Source organism: Anas acuta, chromosome 2 (genome assembly GCF_963932015.1).
Source record: "Anas acuta chromosome 2, bAnaAcu1.1, whole genome shotgun sequence".
In the NCBI taxonomy this organism is placed as follows: Eukaryota; Metazoa; Chordata; class Aves; order Anseriformes; family Anatidae; genus Anas; species Anas acuta.
Window position 1 is genome coordinate 34,399,954 of NC_088980.1, and position 23,418 is coordinate 34,423,371.

At 36.9% G+C, this 23,418-nt stretch overlaps 1 protein-coding gene across 10 annotated transcripts in view; it reads right to left on the reverse strand.

Annotated features, from left to right (window-relative positions):
- Window positions 1-316: 316 nt before the first annotated feature.
- Window positions 317-23,418, reverse strand: part of OSBPL3 (oxysterol binding protein like 3) — a 91,206-nt gene continuing 68,104 nt past the window's right edge. For all 10 annotated transcript variants that reach the window (XM_068674220.1, XM_068674214.1, XM_068674215.1 and 7 more), the window contains 11 exons: window positions 22,705-22,839; window positions 21,927-22,020; window positions 18,999-19,249; window positions 17,298-17,435; window positions 14,495-14,558; window positions 11,410-11,488; window positions 9,981-10,125; window positions 8,535-8,679; window positions 7,774-7,900; window positions 7,087-7,209; window positions 317-5,898 (listed from right to left, as the gene is read on the reverse strand). In XM_068674220.1, coding sequence (XP_068530321.1) covers window positions 5,802-5,898; window positions 7,087-7,209; window positions 7,774-7,900; window positions 8,535-8,679; window positions 9,981-10,125; window positions 11,410-11,488; window positions 14,495-14,558; window positions 17,298-17,435; window positions 18,999-19,249; window positions 21,927-22,020; window positions 22,705-22,839 — 1,398 coding nt within the window. In that variant the 3' untranslated portion in view covers window positions 317-5,801. The remainder of the gene's footprint in view (window positions 5,899-7,086; window positions 7,210-7,773; window positions 7,901-8,534; window positions 8,680-9,980; window positions 10,126-11,409; window positions 11,489-14,494; window positions 14,559-17,297; window positions 17,436-18,998; window positions 19,250-21,926; window positions 22,021-22,704; window positions 22,840-23,418) is intronic.

Here is a 23,418-nt window from a genome sequence, read left to right on the forward strand (position 1 = left end):
AACCAACTTAGAAGTGTCAATGAATTCCGTCAGCTTACCCCTTTCCCTGCTCCAGTGTCTGGCATAGTAGCCAAGTGGCAGTGCCGTACAGTGTGTGCAGGTAAGTGGTGACCAACTGGAAAATTGCAAAAGTTAACTCTAAGACAGATTGTGGGAGAGATAAATAAGATTTCTAGCAGATGGAAGCTTTCATACTTGCCATTATAGCAGGTATAAAGCTCACAGATCACTACAGCAGCTAAACTTGTTTCAGCTGTCAATAACAACCTTTGAAGAAAGATGCTTACAACCCCTGGGAAAAAGTGAGGGTGCTCTATGACCTTTTGCAAGTCTGATTTATTAACATCCAACTAAATTGGTTACAGAGACAAAGAAGTAAATCAAATTGCACGTCAAGGTGCTCCAACAGTATTACAAATTTTTGCAGTAAGGAATGCAGAAAACAGGAGTGATCCTGACTACAGCAGTTTTTCTCAAAAATCTGAAAGTCAGTGATAATTCTAACACGATACCCTTCTTCATCCTGAAATCACTAATGCCCTATCAAAACAAACAACAATTTCAACATTTAGCAGCTTTGCATATGTAATACCTCATACATGTGGCATGTTTTCCAACACCAAAACTAGTAAAACACTCAACATAAATACAAGACTGCCTGATTCTCAGGTGTACCAAATATTCTCATAGACGCCTCAAAGATACGGAGCTCAAGGAGCTCATCATCTCATGTGGATCAATCTCCAAAACATTCCCGTAAGCTTTAATACAGTTTTGTTTTGTACAACAGTAACACCATATCAACAATTTCCATAAAAAAAACACACCACCTATTTATTTTTTTTTAACATACAGCGACTATTTATGTGGAAATTTTTTCTTATTGCTTTCAAAAGCTGCAGCAAGAACAGTACCTAAGAACTGAGCAGTTCAATAATATATTTGGTGATAAGTTACAGTTACTAAACTTCAATAGATAAGCCAGATAACATTTGCAATTTCTTAACAACTCACAGCTGCTGGAGTAAGTTGCACCCACCAGTAGCTAGAAAATAGAAAGGATGAGTTAGTAAACACTGGGAAATTTATTTATAGTAGGCAAAATCCATGAATGAAAACAGTACCAAAAGAACCTTTCATTTTAGCTTCATTCTTTTGAATAGGACCATCCAACTCTTGCAAGATGCATTCAGTTATGTGGAGAAATTGGGGTTTCATCCTTCGCTATTTTATCTGCATGGTAGGCCAGGTTTTGTACTCTTCAGCTTGCCTCCATCCCCCTCCCCGTTGTATGAGTAATGTACAAAACAAGCTGTATTGAACAAAATAAGATACACTGAAAATGTCCTGCTCTGCAAAGCTGATCATCTAGAGACACAATAGAACAGATTTATACAAAGCAGATGCGAGAATGTTAATGAGGAATATGCTGAGCAGCTGTAGCTGGATATTTCTGCAGCACCCTTACCAGGCTGTGGTCTGGCTCCAGAGTACAACTGTGACAAAGTCAAGGAAAAGGTACAGAAATAGACCATGATGTTTGTGGAAGAAATTTGTAACTGCAGCTTTTAGGCATGTTTTGTCATTTGAAATCCTGTTAAGGTGGGATGTTTTACTATTCTTTGGGATTTATTTATTTTTTAATAAAGAGAAAATGGGACACTGAATAAGGACTTTAAGATACGAGGGGCCACACAGAAAGCCTAGCAGCACTGTAAACAGTGCTGGTTCTTAAAAAGTTGAGGGAAATTGGGGGGCCGGGTCTTCATTTATTTAAGACCAGCTTTGAACCTTTGTCCAACCTCAAAGCTGTCCCTGGCTGGATGTTCTGGCCCCGTGAATTTGTGTTCCTCTCTGTCCAGCGGTCTGGCTTCAACAGCCTGACACTCTTCAGGGACAGTTTAATCAGTAAAGTGCCAAAAAATAAGGTGACCAAGTTTGCAACTGCCACCTCCTCTAGGGGCCAGGTTTTAACAGAAGCCAACAACCCAGCTTCAGGTCTTTCAAATAAGGACCAGCTGATTTTCTAGGCTCTGTATGAAGAACCTAAGTACTTGACTGGATCTGTATTTCAAAAAGTACCCAAAAAGGTTGACAGATGTTGGCAAACTAACACATAAAGCATAAATCTGAGAGCAAATATTAGAAAAGGGATGCAATGAGTAGTGGTGCAGTCTAGTTCCACTCAGTCTAAACAGCATTTCATCCTTCCAAGAGTAGTGTCCTAAACAAGTTACCTTGTTGTTTCGTAACACCAAATCTCTGCACCAAAATCAGAACCTCAGTGTCAAATCTGAAAATTTGAGAATACAGCTGTGGGTTTCTATTTCTATGATTACTATTTCCTCGGGCTTTTTTTTTAATTTTTATTTTTTTCCTCTCTCTTTGCTGATTTGAAAACTAAGTAGTGGTTTAACACCCAAAGGCGTGAGCTGCTCCATCCCCTTGACGTAAATTTATAGTAAGCTTTTCACTTTGTGAAGGGGTACAGGAGGGAAGGGAGAGCTCGATGAGTGGTGCTCAAACTGCCTCCCCAAATCACATTAAGTAATGTTTACAAAGTCATCAAGTAAGAGTGCTAAAACAGCAGGCAATGGTCAACAGGAAATTCTAGGACTGATCCACTGAGCTGAACAGTTTGGTAGTCACTGCTGCGCATGAAAGGATGCAGTAAGTTGCTTGCTATTTTCTTTCTAGTACTCAGGGTAGAAAGGCTCTAAATGTCAGTCACTAAAAACAACATATGTCTTAGTATATTGCAGAAAGCTAATGTAAGTTAGGCACTCTAACACAGCTGAAGTTTTTGGAAAACAATTACTAAAATGTCATTATTTTACCAAGAATAACTATAGAATGTATTAAGGTTTGTGAATGATGAATATATATTATATATATATATTTTTATAGAAATACACAAGTAACAGAGACATTTTTCTTCCACTTCTTAATATACAGTTGTCAGAAGCTTAACAACTACACCAACTGCTTCGCACAAAGGTAAGCAGGGACAACTATATTGTAGTTGGAAATGTGGGGTCAGAGGATCATTTGCAACTGGTTACACCAGGTTTTCAGATGCGTATCACAGATTTACAAAAGGAGTTCTTCTGAAACAATTTCCCTTTGTTTATCTAAAAAAATGCACCAGGCTCTTCGTGGGCGTTATTTTACAGAGGAAGATAGTAAAATTCTGAGTTTTGCCTTCCTGCTACGGGAATTTTGTCAAAGGAAACAATTTTCTATAAGGCACTTCCCAGCCCAATTCTCCCTGTCATTAAGTAAATGTCTTTTAGACATTTTGGATTGGAAGATACAAGACAACAGCACCAGTCTGACTTCTCAAAAATCATGACTCAAACACCCCAAATTAAATGAGTTTTTGTTTAACACCCACAGATTTTAATGCATTACGGTTCTTTATCTCTCTTGTTGCCTCTATTCCTTAAATTTTGAAAACTATCAACTACTAGCTCATATGACATAGTAGGGGAAAATCCACTCCGTAGGTAGAAAATTCAAAACCAGCAATCAGATCAGACAATAATCACAATAGTTGCCAAATATGACAATGAGCAAATTTAATGTATCCTCCATAAATTTTACTCCCTTTCTTAAAAGCTTTTTTTTTTCCCCTTTCTCCTACCTCCTTTGTTGTTAAATGTGTGTAATTTTTCATACAAATGGTAATTACCAGCAACAAGGATAATTACAAATATCCACTCATTTCTGTGCCAAGTTTTAATAATACAAGAGTAAAACAGAAAGGCTCAAGCCATGAAGAGAGTCTCATTTTCCTTGAAAAGCCAAACAGTCCCCAGAGGTTAAGATTTCCTTCAGAATCAAAGCATGGGTTTTATTTTCATACTGACTTGAACCTTGCCTTGCTGTAAGCTGCTGGAGTGCTAGCTGAATCTTTAAAAGACACATTAAACAGAGAGTTATGCTAACATTTTTGGTAATAAATTACAGAAACGATAGTGAACCAGAGTTCCTGGGCCAAGTGAATAATGGCGAAGAAGCATTTGATTGTAAGACAATGAAGCATCAAGGTAACAGGAAACAAAATTTAAATACACATCCAAACTGATACCGTGGATTTGGTTTAAAATGGAAGTTTTTGTAGTACTTCCTTCATTACATATATTACATGGATCTGCTTTAATGGGTTTTCTTTAGAACAATGCTGTAAGATGTAAAAAAATGTAAAAAAAAAAAAAAAAAAAAAAAAAAGGAAAAAAAAGGAAAGGAAAGAAAGTAAGCTTTTCCAAGGTACCAGTAACCTTTATGCATGTATTGTCCATTTGTTCCAGTCATAAGCCAGGTAAACATGCCAACAACATTTATCATAGATAGGGTGTATTTTCTATTGTAGAAGTGGCATGTAAGAAAAAAATGAGGGTTGTGGTGGATATAGATCTAAACTTGAAAAGTGTTTTCTTGCCAGAGAGTCACAGACACACAGAACAGACTTGAAGAATGAGTCGGGCTTGAGCTGCAGATAGGCAGGAGTGCAATTAGTTCACGAGCACTGCGATTTCATGGAAAAAAAAATAAATAAAATTGCCCATCACTATAATCTTCATTCAAAAGTGCTAATTCTGCTACATTTGTTTCCTGGTATATTTTGACCTATGGTTTCATACTCTTGCAAATCTACCCAAATGTATAAAATTACAGGAAAGAGAAGCAATTGATTTAGTGCAAGACACTTAATATTTATCTGAACATAACAAACAAACAGAGGAAGATCAACAATTCCATACATTTCTCCATAAGGCAGATGGTCATTTTTTAAATATAAGATCTTAAATATGTTGTTTATTTTTGAAGAGGTAGAAAATATCAAAATACTAAGAAAAAAATACTAGATTAAAACAATCAGTTTGCTTACTTTTTAAAAAGACTTTCTGTTGCAATTTTTAGGTTAATAAAAACAAATGAAGCTATGGAAGCACAGGATTTTGTGCTCTGTATACACATTACTTACTGGAAAAAGAGAGAGCTGCTTCATCTAGTCAGTGCTCAACCATTATATACAAAAGATCTCCTCCTCTTGCCCTGTTGGGGGCTATAAATCTGAAGATTCCCAGTGGAAAATGTTGGCGATTCCTGAATTTCTAGCACTGCTTTTAGCCAGGTACACTTATACAGCCATCAGTCCACTGAAGTAAGCTCAGAACTACTGCTTCCATAACGCTAGTAAGAAAGCTAATAGAAACCAAAGCTCATTTGAATCTTTTCCACAGGCAGCAAGGGATCGTGCTCAGATTTCAGCACCAACTGATAATGCATTTTTAGGAATTTAGACCAGCCCAGAGACAGCTGAACTACTCATTGAACTGTGGAAGCCTACTTAGAGTTTGAGTTACTAAGGCTTACGCTCATTTCTCAGCACAGCTAGGAGAAGCCAATGCTACTGTCTCCAAAGCAACTCAATAAGGCATAAGTTAACGCAGAACTGACATTACCAACACACCTTGGAAAAGTAGTGTAAAAGCTCCTCTTTTCCCTCTAGTTGTTAACATTCAGTGCTATTTATTAAATATTTTATAAAAAGAAGTTAGGGTATTTATACATTCAAACAATCATTGCAATAGAGTAGAGAAAACAAATGAATTATCATATCCTAAAGTAAGCACAATTCTGGAGATATGCACACTTGCACACATACAACCCCCCCACACATATATTATATGTGTGTGTGTAGAGATATATATATATATATACACATATATTTATATATACTTCTTTGAAATAAGATCCAAGAAAACAGCACAGAACATCTTCACTTGGCTCCTCTTTCACCAGAGGACAGGATTGTCCAGTTTGGAAAAACCAGGTTCTTTTCTAAGGTCCATGTAGGTTCCATTGCTCACCCAGGAGTCATCTTTGGATTTCCTAACAAAGATTAAACAGTTGATTATTTTTTTTTTTTATGTAAGGCTTGTATTTTCTAGATTCGTTGTGTGGTATAAAGTAGAGGGTTGCACAGATACCCAATCCAGCCCACAAACCAAGTGCAATGAAACTCAGTACAGCATTCAACATAAATCAGAGCTTGTGATTTGTTGGAGGGAGAAATCTACATTGAAAAGCAAAATGCGTGTTTCATATCTAACCTAACATTTGGTAACACTTTTGCTATATAGTAATTAATTTTTTTATTCTGTCATTTAAACCTACAGCACAAATCTCAATTTTTCAAATCCTCATTATAAGGATTCAAATCCTCATCCTTATTTACAATCCTCATTGTGAAGATACAACATAGTATTAGACACTGCTTTTCTCCTGTCTATTTAGCCTGCTGGAAGTAAAGTTTGCTTTTCTGTAGTTAGCTCACCAGTTCCTCAGACAGGCACTGGCCTAAGCCATTTCCTCTTTGCATCTATTTTAAACCTTTCTGTGTTCCTCCAATTCTTACTCCTCCTAAGTACTGTATCTATCCAGAAAACAATCAGGATCCCAGATCCTAATTATATTATTATAACTATTATAACTAATTATATATCATAACTATGATACACAAGCCCATAAAACATTCACCTTGGGTCTAACTCTTTCACTGCATCCTCAACAGAGAAGCTGGAGGCCAAAAGGCCACATCCTCACTAGCATTCATTTTTGTCTTTCAGTAGCTGAAGTCCCCTGTTAATTGATTTATAACAGGAAGAAACAAAGTGCTCTCTAAATCACAATTATCTTGCCATTAAATGGGGGAAACTTTCTCAAAAACATCCCTCAATATGAAAGGCTTCACCTCTGCACACTGCTGCACAAGGCAATCCCACTGAATTCAGCAGGAGTTCAGCACAGATAATTAAGCTAAAATGACCTATGTCACCTTGCTTGAAAGAATCAAAGCTGCTACATTTACTCCTCAGGCAAATTCAAACTTGGACCAAATACCATTCACCGTCAAGAAAAAAAGCAAAACCAAACCAAAACAAAAAAACCACCACCAACAACAAAGAAAGAATTTAGAAGAAACCTGGGAAAACTGGAGCATGATTTATGGTAATTTAGAACTAGATTTATAATAAACATTTATTGAAATGATGTTATATGCTAATTATTGTATAGTACCTGAAAAATCTAGGCTGATGCTCTAAATTGTTTTCTTCCAGCACCTTCCGTCGTTCTCTCTGTAGTTGCTCAATTCTCTGTTTTTGCATTTCAGCTCCTTCAATATTCCCTTCTTCTAGAAACCTGAGCAGCAATGATAAAAGACACAGTTGGTGCTTCTGTCCCCATCTTTGTCAAGTCCTCTAGAGCTCCAGAATCTAATCCTTACAGCAGGTGGTTTACAGTGTTTGCAAGGTAAAATACTACATCTGCAGACAACTACCTTAGCAAAAAGCACCAAAGGGAAAGTAATTCTCACATTAAGTTCAAAGTAATCTTTATATTAGAACCTTTTCATTGGAAGATAGCAATGGTAGAAATTCCACTGCAAAAAGCAAATTCAAGTGTCTCAGCTTCTGGCTATTCAAACACAGTATGCCTAACAACAGAAGTTTTAAAACCGCTGTTGAAAAAGCAATTATCTAGAAACTGAAGCATCCAAAATCATTTCCAGAAAACACTGGTCCATAATGACTAGACCGTCTCTTGTTAACTGATTAAAATGTCTGTTTCAGATGCACAAGTGATGTAAAAATGGAAGCACACTGCAGGTACCTATATAAAGTAGACACCTGAGCTCAGGGGTAAAATGAGTTTACAGAAGATTAAAACTACTTGAGGAAGATACATATGAGGGAAAATTCTTACCTTTGGTCTGGCCTAAAACGTGTATCAGTGGACGGAAGTAATGACCTAGTTTGCAGGTCCAGTTCATTTAACTCCAATGCAAACTGAGTAAATCCATACCACTGCTCATAGTCTTTAGGCATAGGATCTACAGAAAAAAAGTACATAAAAAAGTACATTGAGAATTCCAACTAAAAGTGTCTATCTGTAGAAGGACAATATCAAACTCCCCTCAGTCTTTTTTCTTTCTTATTTGTATCTCTGAAGCTGGTCTCAGTTTTGGAGGAATAAGAGGCATCTCATAAGTTGAATCAGGGCACAAGTGTGATGAAACACATTCTACAATCATAGCCCTTTTTCAAACAACAGTAGACAAAAACCCATGAGGTTTGGGAGAACTTCATGGCTCTTGTTACAGAGCTGAGCTATGTGGGCTATCCTCCAATGTTTAATACATGAATCGCAATTCTGTACACAAAAACGTGGGGGGGATTGTTGTTTTGTTTTTTTGTTCTTCTTCCTTATAGAGTCCTGAATACCTCCTTTATAGCCAGATACAAAAATAAGGGAGAATGAGGAAAAGGCAGGAAGCCATGGGATTAAGATCTGAATATTATTTAAGTTAAATGATTTATTATTCTTCAGGTCTACATTTTAAATACTTGACAAAATTCTAATATTCCATATAGAAACAAAAAGAAGTGGGGGCCTAATAAGTGAAAATAAACAGCAATTCTCAAGCAGAGTTTAAGTTCTGTATGTTAACCATTCTGGTCACTAACTTGCTCTCCAAATACAGTTCGAAGATGAAGTCGTCCCACAGTATAAACTTTCATGCCACTTCCCAAAGAGCCGATGCACAACTTTCCCAGTTTTATCCATGACACTGCCTTCAATCTCGTGTACATTTGGATTCCAATACTTTGCCTAGAATCAAAAGGAACAGGAGGAAAAAGGTGTGTGAGAGGTCAAGCGCAATATTGGCATGATATTGCCATGCTGTAGAGTATTTTTCTGAAATGGAAATTATTCATTGATATGTGCATTACAATATCATGCACAAAGAACTGCTGTTAGTACTATGAATTAGCTAATTAAAATACTACTATTGACAATTGTATCTATTCTGTCTGTTTTTTTAAGGGCAGCACTAGGTGAAGCAGAGCTGACTTCATTTTGTCCAATGATAGGTAACACTGATTTCTGACATAGTTATTGACGTCCTCCCCAGATTTGTAGAACAGAAAAAGAAAACACTGTTACTCACAGTGATCTCCACTTTTGCCTATTTATAATATCAAAGGTATGAAACTTGCAGTCTCTCAATCTAAAATGTGAACTCCAAACATCTGTTGCAGCTCTGCAAATACATTACAGTGCTTTCAATTACGTACCTAAATGCCTCACTTTAATGCTTCTTAGAAAGCACATAGTATTCAGAAGTAGGAAAAGGAAAATGATGATACTCACTTTCCTTCTGGTGCGCATTGGTATGCTGAAGTGCTTAGAGACAAGCCGTGCAGACAGGAGCTATGAAAAGCACAGCCTTGCTCCCGCAATTAGAATCAGAAAACTCAGGTTAAGGTAAGACTACTATTATGCTGTGCAAAATTTCTAAGGTTAGAAATTTTAGCATTATTTTAGGTTTTAAATTGATTTTCTCTTTCTAGGAAGAAGGCATCTACTGCTAAAACCTAATTTTAATTTCAGTTATAAGGGCATTTCTTTAGGAAGTTATATACTTTGGCCTTGTACCGAAGCAAAAGTTTTGAAAAACAGCACAAGACCTCACTTAAGCTCTTCCACCTATCTGCACAAGGCTACAGAAGTGCATTGTTTGAAATACCCTGCGTAAACTCTGGTTCTACAGCTGCTGGATGAATGCAACCACAGCGCAGGACAATGGCTTAGCAGGATCCGTGCAGTAAACACCTTGTGCCTACCTCTCTTGTCAAACATAGACTAGGTTTTTGATGATATTTCTTCCTTTCCCATCGTCATACTTTTTTTCAGCTAGAATCACCTGAGAATTATTTTTTTTCTCTTGCCTTGCTCTACCTATCGAGCTGCAGTCCATTTAGAGTTCACACTTCTCAGAGAATCACAGGTAATTACAGAACTATAGGAAATCAGTGTGTAAGCAGTTGTACTGGGTTTCAGCAGACAGCATCCACCCCCTGTGGATGCTAGAAAGGGCACTGCCAAAATTGCTGCAGTTCCTGAGTCACCTTTACAAAAGTCAGTTTGCAGTAACAAGTGTCATCGTTAAGATTTTTGATGATGATCTCTCCGTAGTGTTCAATCCATCTTTGTCCACTTAAGATGTTATGGATGCAAGATGTCACCTTGTTCCATGCAAAGTGGTCTTTAAAACTGTAAGAAAATACATACAGGAGAAGTCTCACACCATGTTTAAACTAGCTTACAAACTTTTGAAAAAAAATGCAGAGAACTCAATTAGGAAAAAAAAAAAAAGGTGAATTTAGAAATGGTGAAATTAGAAGAAAAGGTGAATAGAAATCTTTAGTTTTTAATAATGCCTTGGTCTTCTTGTCCCCATATATTCTTCCTTCTTTCACAAACCCCATGAAAACAATCCCGTCTCCCAGAATACCCTATTCACTTCTGCTATAAACTTTCAGTTTTCTCTCAGTTCTGCCATTTGTATGCAAATCTACATAAGATATCTTTCTCACAGGGATACAAACCAGCACATGGAGACAACATGTGAATCAGAAAATTTTCCAGTTCATCAGCCCACCATGGGTACTACTCTGGTAGTTACCTTGCTTCTGAACCTTCACTCATATCGTAAAGACCTCTCACTCCACAGCTTAATCTAACCACTATGAATAAGAGAGCACAACACGCTACCTTTTGAATACTATATTGGGCTATTTTTCTTTTTAATTTTTCCTTTTTTTTTTTAAATAAGGAAGAATAATTAAATTTATAGACTGTCTTTGGAAAACAGATATAACTGGAACACTATTCAACTTTTAGACCTCCATTTCTGCAACCATGCTGGATATAGGCCAGAATTTTAACTGTTGATCTTTAATGGGCTCTTTGAGAAGCCTGCATAGGAACACTGCAGATTTTTCTTTTTTAAAAAATCAGACTATACTCAACACTTAACTATAGTTACTCCAACTGCCTTGGAAAATAAATATTAGATATGCTACTGGTGCTATTTATCACTTATAATAATTACTTAAGCAGTGAGGACAGCTATCAGCTTCAGCTATAGACCTAGACTCCATGGTGTTAGGGTCTCTACAAACACAGGCACAAATATAGCAACAACCCCTGAATTCATAGCTTCCTTTACCATGCAACTCTTCTATGCAACTAAGCTTGAAATTCAACCAGAGTATGAAAATACCAACTTTGCCTTTTTAAAAACACACAAAAGTGTCCACTTTTATTTCATTTTATTTGGTTTGATAACTTTTGAAATAGTTAGAGATTCTGGTCTTTTTTTGTTTGTTTGTTTGTTTCCTTCTCTTTCTTTTTAAACTAAATCATAATCACCAGTTCTTCCAGAGGTCTCATATACACAGTATAGCTTGTCCTCATCTGGATAAATGTAGCTCCAGTGCATGTAAGCATGTGTGTATCTGTGTGCAAACAGCAATATGAGACTGAAGCACTTACGCTGGAAGAGTTACATGTGTTGTACCAACTGGAACAATTTCCATGGACTTTCCCCAGAATTTGTTTTTCCATCTTACATCTGAAACAGGAGGAAGAAAAAAAAAAAGAGGTTTAGTCAGAGGCATGGGTGAATCAACCTATATCTGGATTCTACTTTATTTTTAGGAAACTCAAAATAATGAAATGCAACATAATAAAGTGTTCAAAGTAATGCTATGGAACTTCTAAGAGCTGCAAGTTTTTTCACATTAGTGGTTTTTTAAATAGAAAAGCACCAGAGTTCTAAAAGTCATCTCTTAAGAACCTTTCAAAAGAGGGGAATTTGAATAAGCTATCAACAGTGTATGTTCATCTGTAATTCAGTTTCTATTGCAGACATTTCAAAAACCCAAGCCAGAATTTCTAATACAAGAATGTAACAACTAGCAACATCCATAGTGAAGAAGCAAGAGAATGCTACAAAGGGCAGAAAATTGGAGAGGGATTTAGTCCAACTTCCCCTGGAAGTTTAACTGGCCTTTTAAAATCTGGTCTGAATCAGAGAAAGAACTGTCCAATTCTCAAGTCATTTCCTCCAAAAAGAAGATGAGAAATCTCAATGCGAATTTATAAAATTTTCTTGAGGCAGTTGTTAAATTAGCAACTTATTTGATGTTGAAGTGAAATAAACATGGGCAGGGAAGCATGGCTGAAAGGGTATGGAGTTAAATTAGGCTAGATAATCAGGCAGTAACTTTGACAACTTCAGAGCTGAGTGGATAGTATTCTTGCTGTATTAGACGCTAGGATCCCCAATTCTGTTCGTGGAGCAATTTCAAAATGAGGGAATAATTCATCTCTAGTCTCAAAAAGATGATAGTACACTAAGTACTAACTTCCTGACTACCGCTTCCCATGCAATTGCTGGGGGGAACCTCTTGTGAGATAGATACTCAAACTGGAGTTAGGAGATTACCTGTTCCCAAGTATATGCGCATATATTACAAGACTGAGCCACATCAAACTGCCTACCACTGCAAAAACTGGCATGGGACATGAGGAAGAATTCCTAATGGAAAAAAACATTCCTTTTCTTACCACTTGAGAAAAGGACCTTCTTTTTTGTTTGTTTGTTTTGAAGGTTTACGTTGGATCAGTATCTCTAGTGACAGGAGTTCTGTCATGATTCCTACACTGCACAGTAAGAGGTCCAAAACTACCTTGACTTCATAGCTGAACTGAATTCTGCACTAGGTTTCTTTCTTCTGCACTGGGATGAAAGAAAAAGAGCAAAGACAGACCCTGCAGAGTTCAACAGTTAAAATGTATTGTCAGACTGTGTTCTACGGTCTCAGAAAGTCACACAGAGATCATTACATTGCAAACATCTTAGGATCCAGTGTGTAACTTCATCATGCAAAAATTTTAGGAGAGCTAAAATAAGCCAAGTGTTCTTTCAAAGCTATGCTCAGACTAATTGAGGCACAGATACTGTAATAGCTGGAAGTTTCTATTCTGAATTTCCATTGTTCTTGTCCTTTCAAATAGGTTCTGCAAAAGTCGCTTTAGTTTCTTAAGTAAGGAAAAACAGCTTCTGAAATAACCATCACTGTCAGAACCCAGTCTTAACGGCTCAACAGAAATGATCCAGAGATTTCTTGATGTTGAAAGAAGAACTAATGTCAGTGTCTGGTGGGATGACAGCACTGCTCTGGCAATGCAGCTGAGGGCTGTCTGCTTTCCAGCAGTGGGGATAGTATGCTAAGTGGAAAGATATTTGCACAGAAAGATCTTACCTCATTGACAAGCTACCTTTATGATTAACTTAATCTTTCCACACAAATTAATACAGCCCTCTAATAAGAAGCCACAGGATTTACAAACTGCCTTTGCATTGGAAATCATTGTCTAGATCTCCCTTAAGCTCAGCTAGCCATGCTTGAAAACAAAAGAAATCAAACAAACCAAAGGAGCCCAAACCCTGCTGTAGCCTGATTGAGTCTTCTGGGGTCATCAGAACCAAACCTCAGACTCTCTCTTACTGACCAGATTCTCAGCTCTTATCTTTACAGAAAAACTTTGTTCTGTACATGCACGTTACGATAGCCAAGCAACAGCAGTTTTCCAAAATCTGTTACATAAATCAATCTCTTCATTTTCTATTAAGACAGGATGTTTTCTAGTCTTGTATACAGAGTATTCAGGAAATGAATAAATGTTGGTCACCTCTGCTTTTCAGCTAAGAAGGATTCTTGTCCTGTATGTGTTTATAAAGCACGGAATTATGTTGAATAATGAAACCCAGACTAATGACAGAGTCCCAGTTTCTGTTCAATACAGCTGTATCCATAATAACTATAATCAAGTCAGCAGAGTCAATCATAACAGAATTAAATGTCAGAATACGGCTACATAGTGAATTGACAAAACTCTGGGCAAAGGATTTGAACTGAGTTAAAAGGCACAGTTATGTTCTTTGTGCACTCCAAAAATACCTAACAATACAGGTATTGTAACTGGCTGGCATCTTCACTAGACTTACAGAGCAAACAAAGCTCCAACACAATATTTTTTGAAAGACTGAATGTTAGTAGTGAAACAGCATGAAATCTTCCATTCTGTAATAATACTAACAGAGAAAGACACAGAGAATATGTTTGTCCTTGCTGTTATGTGCGTTCCTGGAAATTATTTTCAGAACAGGGTTACAAGATCTGTCAGGGCTCGGGATTTAACTTGTAGTTTTTCAAGCTCTACTCTAGCTTGTTTTTATAAATAGCTTGAGGTACAACTCTTCTCTAGTAAACAAACCTTCCACACATAAAAAAAAAAAAAAGAGAGAAAAATATTTCAGCAGATTTTGAATAAATGCAGTTACTTGTACATGAAAGGAATGATCAATAATGTTATAAAATACTTGTAGATTTTTGTAATGGCAGAAAACACAAATAAGAAGCATGGCAGTAAGGCTAGGATTTCTTAAAGCCATTCTGATATGATCTAAAAAGGGAAATTAACCTTTTCCCCATTTCAGAATATTTCATGTTAGGCACACAATGAAACTACTATGAAGGCTGTAAAAGTAAATGATAGACGAAAAGGTTACCTTGCCAAAAAGCAAAATTCACAGATTCAGCATGGCATGCAGAAATAGGTGGATGGTGACTGACCTAATAGCAAGACATGAAAGGGGAAAAAAAGATGGACATGTTAACACTTGAATAGTCGTGGTTTTTTTTGTTTATTTTTTTCCCTTTTTCCCTCTCATTTTTCATTCATATATCACATTTACAATCTGAACGTTTGCTTTTCTTTTGCAGTTCTTTCCTAAAGGGGGAGCCAGTGAGACTAGTAAGGTACTGAGACCTGAGAAAACTAGAAAGAAATGGGAAGCACGCTTTAGAAGGCCTGTGAATCTGTTCATCAAATGAAAATCTAACTATATATTCTGCACATTCTCTCTAATGTGATAATTACAGTTAATCCAAAGGCTCCATTCATATATTAACAGAAGCTGCACTTTAAGTACATAGGAAAAAGTAAAAAATAAATTATTCTGTACAGTAAATACCTACAGATCACTCAGTGTGAGGCACGAGACAGCAATCAGTATCACTGAAGGGGGGCCAAACGGGTGGAGAAATACAACCATGAAATTCCAGCTACCAACACCCACCTACTACTGCACTTGTGAGACCTCAGGTTTTTCTTGTATGAAACTCTAACCACACGCACTGCATTTTATCAGCATTGGGTAAAAGCACATACATGAACTGGAGCAATGACCGAAACAGCAAAGTGAGGACTGTAAGTAAATAAATACTCAATGCATACTATTAAAGGAAAATATTAAATAAAAAGGTGATTGCACAGGTGTGCAAAGGTGATTGCACAAAGCAAAAGCAACCACTCCTCCTCAGCTGCACCTTCTCCATTCTGGGTGACCAGGACTTAAAACTGACCAGGCCAAATACTCTGATGTGTAATACTGTTTTCAAGTCTAGTTGCTTTCCTACTACACATTTCATTTCTTAACCACATACATGTTTCAAATGCAGTTTTAATTTCTTCTTTGTTGTTCATTTTGCAAATTTGTTACTGAGCTCTTCCTTCCTTCCTTCCTTCCTTCCTTCCTTCCTTCCTTCCTTCCTTCCTTCCTCCCTCCCTCCCTCCCTCCCTCCCTCCCTCCTTTCCATTCAGTTCTTCACTGAACAACCTCTACTTGGTTAAAAAAATAAAGCAGTGCTAATTCCTGTCAGCTATGGCCTAATCCACCGGGAGCAACACTCTCTCTCTCACATACTGCACCCAGATTAACCCCAGATGTCACTATAATTCCTGGGTTAAACTTAGCTCTCACTTAAACTGTTATAATTCCAGAGTAAGGTCATGGAGCTAAGTAGAGCTATTATGAACACACTCTAGTCATGCAACAGAATCTCTGTCATTTTATACATTTTGCATATCTACCCCATGGATTGCACACTGTCCACGCTAACAAATTATCTACAAGCTTGCACAAACAAGCAATAAGCAACAGCTCCTGATGGAAAAAGATTTATTTAATGCTTGCAAGCTCTATGGAATTTCTTTCTTCCTACACCACCCTCCCTTCCTAATATTCCTCCACCCTACACTAGTATACTAAAACTTTACCATCTATAAACTCTTGTCACTTATTACACACAGTTATAGAACAGTTACTAACAACTCAAGAATCCTCCTGTTTTAAAATTCTCCTTCAGTAAAAGCTGCCTTTGTACTGATTCGTCCAGTATCAAGGAGAGAAACTTCTCCATTCAAACTCACATTAAACTCAGTATCAAACTTTTATTAATCACTTTGCTACTCCAATTTGATGTTACACTGGTAACTTCAGTGTGCTAAATGTTACCTTAGAACTAAATACAATAAAGTAACAGACACATTGCTTGAACTTTAATTCGATTTTTGCTTTGACTGCTTTGTTTTTTCCCTTATTTTTCTCTTGCCCATGATACTTCCTGAGACCAAGGAAAGATCACAGAGCATTCCTTTTTGTCAGCTGTAGAACATGATGTACAAAATGTGTCAAAACCACAAGCTTCTTTTAAGACTTTTTCTGATCAAGTTTCTAGGTTGTACAGCTTTGACCACCACACTTCTGTATTTTTTGTTGTTGTTGTTATGTCTAGACAAAACAAGACAGCTTTCAATCATTCTTACACCCTGATAGGCACCAGAATATTTAAGTTTTATCTCTTTTTAACATATACCTCAAGCTTAGCAATTTTGGTAACTCAACTGGTTTAAATTTAATATTTTTTGCCCACACTTAATAATTACTTTTCTATCAGAGGACTATTTTCAGCAACAGTCAGACCTTGATGTGTTGTATACGTTCTTCAGCTACTAAGCTGTGGTACTAGGCTCAGCCCACGAAATATTTGGACAGCACGGAGAAATATTCAAGGTGCCATAAAAAATACTAGTGGTTGACTGACTCGTATGAGTGAAATATTTGTCATTAAAAAGACATTAAACAGCTGAAAATACAGTATTTTTAATGATCACACAAAAGAACATTACAAGAACATGAAGGCTTGTTGCAGCAGTGATCAGATTTCAGTGTGGGGAACTGTACTCCCCTTAACCAAGATATCTAGGTGCTGGAGTAGACAAACTGCCAGCCTTTGCTTTCAACTGCCAGCTGTTGGTTGTCATGTTCCATGCCAGAGTTAGCTGAGTTTCCTCAAAAAACAAAGCAATTTCCTTCATTTATAATTCTGTAGGACCCCTTGAGATTTGCTGGGCTAAGGTTAGGTAACAGTAATTTTACATTTTGCTATTAACTCTAAAGGATACCAGCCATGCACTCAGCATTAAGCAGCCTATCAAACAGCAAATGTAAGGGGTGCAGCACACAGTACCTGTTCCGCAAAGAACTGGAAACCCTTATCTTCACGAACACATTCATAGGTTTCTCCAAGAACAGGATTAAATGGCTTACTTCCAGCTCGGTAGTAACTGGAGGCATACGCAGATACTGCAAATGCAGCTATATACACCTGGGAATAACATACGTGGAATTTTGGTTAATTTACCACAGTCATGCACATTTTTTGCTATAGATTGGGATTTAACAGAAGGAAAAAAGAGTATGAACGTGTATGCCTCCTCCTGCAGGTTAAACACTGGATCACACATAACAGAAGTATTCAGTTTTCAGTCATTCAGGGGTTCACTGATGCATGGAGTTACTAGGATCAAACTCTGCAAATTTAATCAACTGAAAGCAGTGTCTCTGAAAACTGTTTGAAACAACTCAGCCTTTTGGAACATGCACAGTTCAAAGCAGTAACTTTAAAAATCACCGTTAGATATTTTTTAAACTGGCTTTTACAGTTACAGTCTGTGATTCTATGGATCTACATGCCACCCTTGTCCTAAACATGGCACACGAAGCATTAAAAGAGTTTTCACAAAATTTATTATGTCCAACACAGTTTGAATTGCCTTTTATCTATTGTATGCTATTACCTAATAATGAAACTGCTCTTTATTACAATTAAGGAACAGGAGATCCTTCCAAATTATTACAGTCAACATAGTATAACTCCTCCCAAGCCTGAGGAATTAGAATTAGTTTTGTTCAATTCATGTCTCCTCTGTACCGTTTTTCTCCCTTTTCATTCCCTTTTCCTCATCTTGTGAAAGAGTAGATGCTTTCCTTTCACAATTTCAGAAACCAAATTGATAAAAGAGCCATTCTAAACTGAACTATGGCAATTACTGTGCAACAGCTAACATTAATTTTGCCTCAGGAATTTCTCAAAGGCAAAGAATACTTCATTCTGAGGCAATTTTCAGATGCTTAGTTGTAGGAAGGAGAGAAAGATTTCTTTTCACCCTGATGTGAAAAACTACTGCTCATTTCCTTTTAATGCATGTTCTCAGGAGAACAACAAAAAGGTTATGCACCTAAAAAACAAATAAACAGCCACACCCTCTATCCTGAGAAGAGAACAGACACTAAATTGTAATCCTTGCAGACTGTCAGAATGAAGTTTCTTTTCAAACAGTATTTATAACAAAACTATTTACATTCATTAATAGCCTCTTTTTAACATAAGATATATTGACTTGAAAAGGCTTGACTTAGTTTAAGGTATAATCCATAGCTTCCATTTAAGAGAATTTTGAAAGCTTTTAAATCTTTTATTTATAGGCCTTAAGAAAAGATTTATTGTAACTTTCATACTCATGAAAGAAACATATTAGCTCAATTCCTCCCTCTTTTTTCCAAGTTTAAATCTTGGAAGATTGAAAGAGTAAGAAAGGAAGCGGAAAAGCTGCAAAACAGAGTTAAACTAGTATGTTACTTAACCTTGCAGGACAGCAAGGCATTTAAGGAGATACGCTTTCTGACAAAACAACAGAAATTAGGCAGAAGAATCAAAAGTAGAGGGTATGTAAGCATGCCCAGGCACGCTTAAGGGGTTTGCTTCCCTCAGCTTGGAGAAAAAGAAAAATGGAACAGAATATCTTCATTTCTTTGGTAAATTGTTTATACATTGTATTCTATTCTGGCTATACTGAATGTTATGAAGTATGAGGAATAACGTGTTTACCATCCGTTCAAAGGGGTTAGGTGTATGCGCTGCTTTATCTAGTAGTTCACTGTATTCCAGCTCCTCGCAGAGACGCTGAAGGGTGTTAAGTGGCTCATTTAATTCAACAGGCATGGCCACTTTGGAGAGATCCTTTCCTATGTTATTTCTCAGGATATTCCATAGGCTGATATTACTAGTATTAGGGCATGGAGCTGGTAAACATGTTCTCCGTTTAGAATGGCATCCAATTCCACTTTCAGAAATGCAGTCTGAAAAGGAAGTTGCAGAACAAGTTAATCAATACATTGCTTACTTACTATTTAATCTCCATTGCAAACATACATTAAAATTCAACCAACTTTTTTTTCTGTCAAAGCTTCCATCCACCCTCACACTTCATTCAAATATTTCACTTATGGTTTGAAGGTAGCCTGTTACGAAAGGATAAAGAAAGAACTCAAATTTAATTTCTGGAAGTTAACGAAGTTAAACTCCAGATAGGAAAGCAGCATAAAAAATTACTTCCTTACTCTTAAAGGATATGAGAAAGGCTCAGGCTTTCCATTGAATTTGAAAGAGTAAATATTAGAACTAACCTATTTGTAACAGAGATGGATTCCTATCTGTTTAAGTGACATAAAACCTCCTTCCCTGACAGAGCTTCAATTAAGTTGACACTTCTCAGAAGACAAGGTGTCACTTAACAGATCCAAGCATAAAAATATCACCTGTCTATCTCTTCCTACGTTTTTGAATACTTCTACCAAGGAAATTTACTATACCACGGATTTACATGCAGGCTTTTCTAGAGCACTTGTCACTGTAGTGAGCACTTAAAAAATTTAAGCCATGTTAGCTTGTAGATGCACCCATATGTTGGCGGAGAAATGACCTCTTTAGTAGGTGGTAAAACTGAAGCAACTGTGGTGCTCTAGGCTTGATAAAGATTCAAAAAAAAAAAAAAAGGATGCCTTGTCAAAGCAGTTAGAACAGAATAAATGGTTGCAAGTGTGCAACGAAATGAAATGATTTGTGTCACAATCAAGATAGAGCTACAAGCTTCCGCAACAGGCACTAGCCTGAAGATTACATTGCTTATCTGTACATAAATCTCAGTTCAGAAAGGAGCACAGTTGCCACTACATGAGCATCCTTTATACATCTTTAGAAGCTCCTAGGATGCTCTTGCACTACAGTCCATTGCCATTTGGAGACCTTTGGGTATAGCCCCAGACTACTAATCCCCATCCTCATCTGGCTTTCTGCAGACAGCTTTTCCTTGGAGGAATTGAAACAGCGTAGAAGAGCACAGCTTTCCTGTAGCATACCTGCCCAAAGAAACACTGCCCTTAAATGCATGATTTCAAACATTATTTCCTTTGTTTTTGCATTGGCATAAGCACAAAACCAGCAGTGCTTCCAACAATGAAAAAGTACAGATTATCCCAAGCAACTAACGTCCCCTATCACTGATGTACATGTATATATTAGCCCAATGTCTCAGATAGAGGCTTTCATAATCACCAGACTCAAAGAAGTTTCTGTCTTTCCTGCTACTCACAGAACTGCAAGTCCTAACAACTCATGTGACTAAGTTATTGTAACAAGGACAGGAGAAGTATTTACATACTGGTGCGTATCTCTTTCTTTTTGCATAAAAAGGATGTGGGCACTATGAATCAGAAAATCTGCCTGAAGCTTAATGCTGCTAAGTGTGCCTTTTTAAGAAGAGGTTGGTTCCTATACTTACTTCCCTGTTGGAAGTATTTATTTAGTATCAGAAAAGGCCAAAAAGAAAGACGTTTCCTCACATAACTCAGGAATGACTGGATACATGAAAAGGAAGGAGTAAGTGCTAAAAACATATTCCTCTTGAAGAGAGCTCTCTGAAATAGGATTTGGCTATATCCCTTGACAGTTTCTGATTAAAACCTGAATACCAACTCACTGAACTACATACTCTGGGTCAGTCTATTAATTGGGGTAAATAGTGACAAAACACATCAGAGAAAGAGAAAAAAATGTAAATGTAGGAAAAAAAAGATGTGAATAGTTCAAACATGCAGCAGGGGAGTTGAAACTTAACACTATTTATTCATCTGGGCACCTAAAAGGAGCTTTCTAGCCTGGTATTCCAACCATACTGCTCTCATTAATCTCCTTTAAGGCTGCTGGTGCATGCTCAGTGGTTAGATTAGGCAGATAGATTAGATGCCAAATTTTCTCTACAGTATAGTTTGCCCACCTCTCATGAAAAAAAAAAAACAAACCCATGCTGCAAGTAAGAAACCACTATTCAGCATTATTGAAGATAAAACATTTTGATAGAGTGAAGAACATTGTGGCTAGATGACATGCTTTGAAGGCACAGAGCCAGAGTTTGTTATTACCAATTCCTCTTCCTCTTTCTTGATTCTCATTCTAATTAGCAAGACAGTTAAGTGTATGCAGTAACAAGCCTATCATAATTAAAACATACAAAGAAGAAATCCATACAGTCACGCACTGCCAGTGTATAATAATTGTCATGTTCCTTTAAACAAATTCTGCTAAAAACAACAGACCTCTGAATGTGGTTGTTAAATTGGAAAAAAATACTTTCTGGAAAAAAAGAAAGCAGCTAGGTCTTGGTAGTTTGAAAAATCCTGTGGACATGAAAGGAACTAAAAATGAGTTGGAGTCACATCAATGAAGCCAAGAAAACAGGTGTTTATCTACTGACATTGAACACCATCTTGCTTAAACAATGGTGTCCTGGCCCTGTTAATCAGATTATCCAGAATGTGCTGTTCAAAACTTATCTGAGATGGTAAGAAGAAAAAAAAACAGGTTGCTTGCATCACAAAACCTGTCATATTGAATCATTTGTAGCAAGATGAGAAAAAATACCCCAAACAACAAGAAACACAGTTTTCAGAACATGATATAATAAAACTTTGAACTTACCTAAAGTTTGTCTTTCATTCTCCATGTCATTGCTTAGGTTATCTTCTGAGACGTTATCACTGATATCACTTACGTATGAATCATCATCTGATACCTAAGTGCAAGGTGGAGAAATAAGCAAGATATTTAAGCAGTCATTAAAATAACCCCATCTGCACATTAAAATTGTTGCTCCAATATTTTTTTTTTAATTATATTTGAACTGTTTAAGCTGTATTTCAGTATTATAGAAAAGCAGGCCTAAGAATTAAAAGATAAGTTTGGGAGAGATGACCATCAATGACAATTCAACTTTTAGTGAAAGCATGCTTCATCTTCTTGGCCCCAGAGCTAAAACAGCTTTCCCCGCATCAAAAGCCAAGGCTTTTATGAAGTCCCAGAGAGGTGATAAAGTGAGCTATTAAGTTTCAGTGTGCATGACATCAGCCCCAAGGTACCGACAGGTACAACAAGGACAAGTATAAATATATATTTCTATGATACAATTTCTTAAGCAACTGCAGGATGACTCAAGAAAGATGGTATAATATATGCAATATCTGCATACCAGCTACCTTTTTGCTATTTTTCTTAATGCACACATAAGACTTCTCCATAATATTGTTTTACACTTTATTGCAAAAAGATAATAACAACAAATGCAGTGTATTATTATTGTTAAAAAAAAAAAAATCATTTTCTGGCAGTCATCTGACAACCAATTAGCCCTCTGAAAGACAACGTGTCAAGTAGCAGATAATGAATTATGTAAGAATAATGTCAATCCTAATGCTCAGACCTCATTTTCTGAAGAGCTAGCAGACAGTAGGACTTCCTGTGCATCGAAAAATTCTGTGAGAGAGTCAGCAATAGACAGTCTGCTTTCATTGGAGATCTGGTGAACCAGACCTCTGCTTTCTTCTCTCGAATTTTCCTGTTTAAAAGAAATACAAAGTTTTGAGAAGAAAAATGCCACGAATACCATTCATGCATGCAAATCCAGTCACGTAACTTAACAGGCTGTAAAACAGTGGGAGAAGATTGCACATGCTCCTCTCTAGTGAAAGGCAGCATGTTTTAAAGACGGAATTAAAACCAAAGGAAAACAGACTAAAGAGAAGAGAAAAAGACAGCAAAAAAAAAAAAAAACGCAATGCATTGTTCAGTAAATCAGTTACAGTGATGTACTTTTCCCCCCTAAAAAATAAATATAAAAATGCATTGGTGTTTGAGTGATTTAACTAGATGCAAGCAAGCATATTATTAAAAAAGCCCCACAATAAGAAAACTCCCAGCCTCTTTATACTGGATTCACATTCTTTTCTGATCTTAGCAATCAAATCAGTCTTTTCCTCCCAGGCCATGCTCAATGCAATCTGGCCTAGGAGTCGCATACAAAATTCATAGGGGCAAAGTCGCTTGCTATATAACAGCAATGCTTTCCTAGCCGTCTTTCTCCACCAGACTACTTCCCACGCTGTGCTTTGGAAAGCTTTCCCTCATATCCACACAC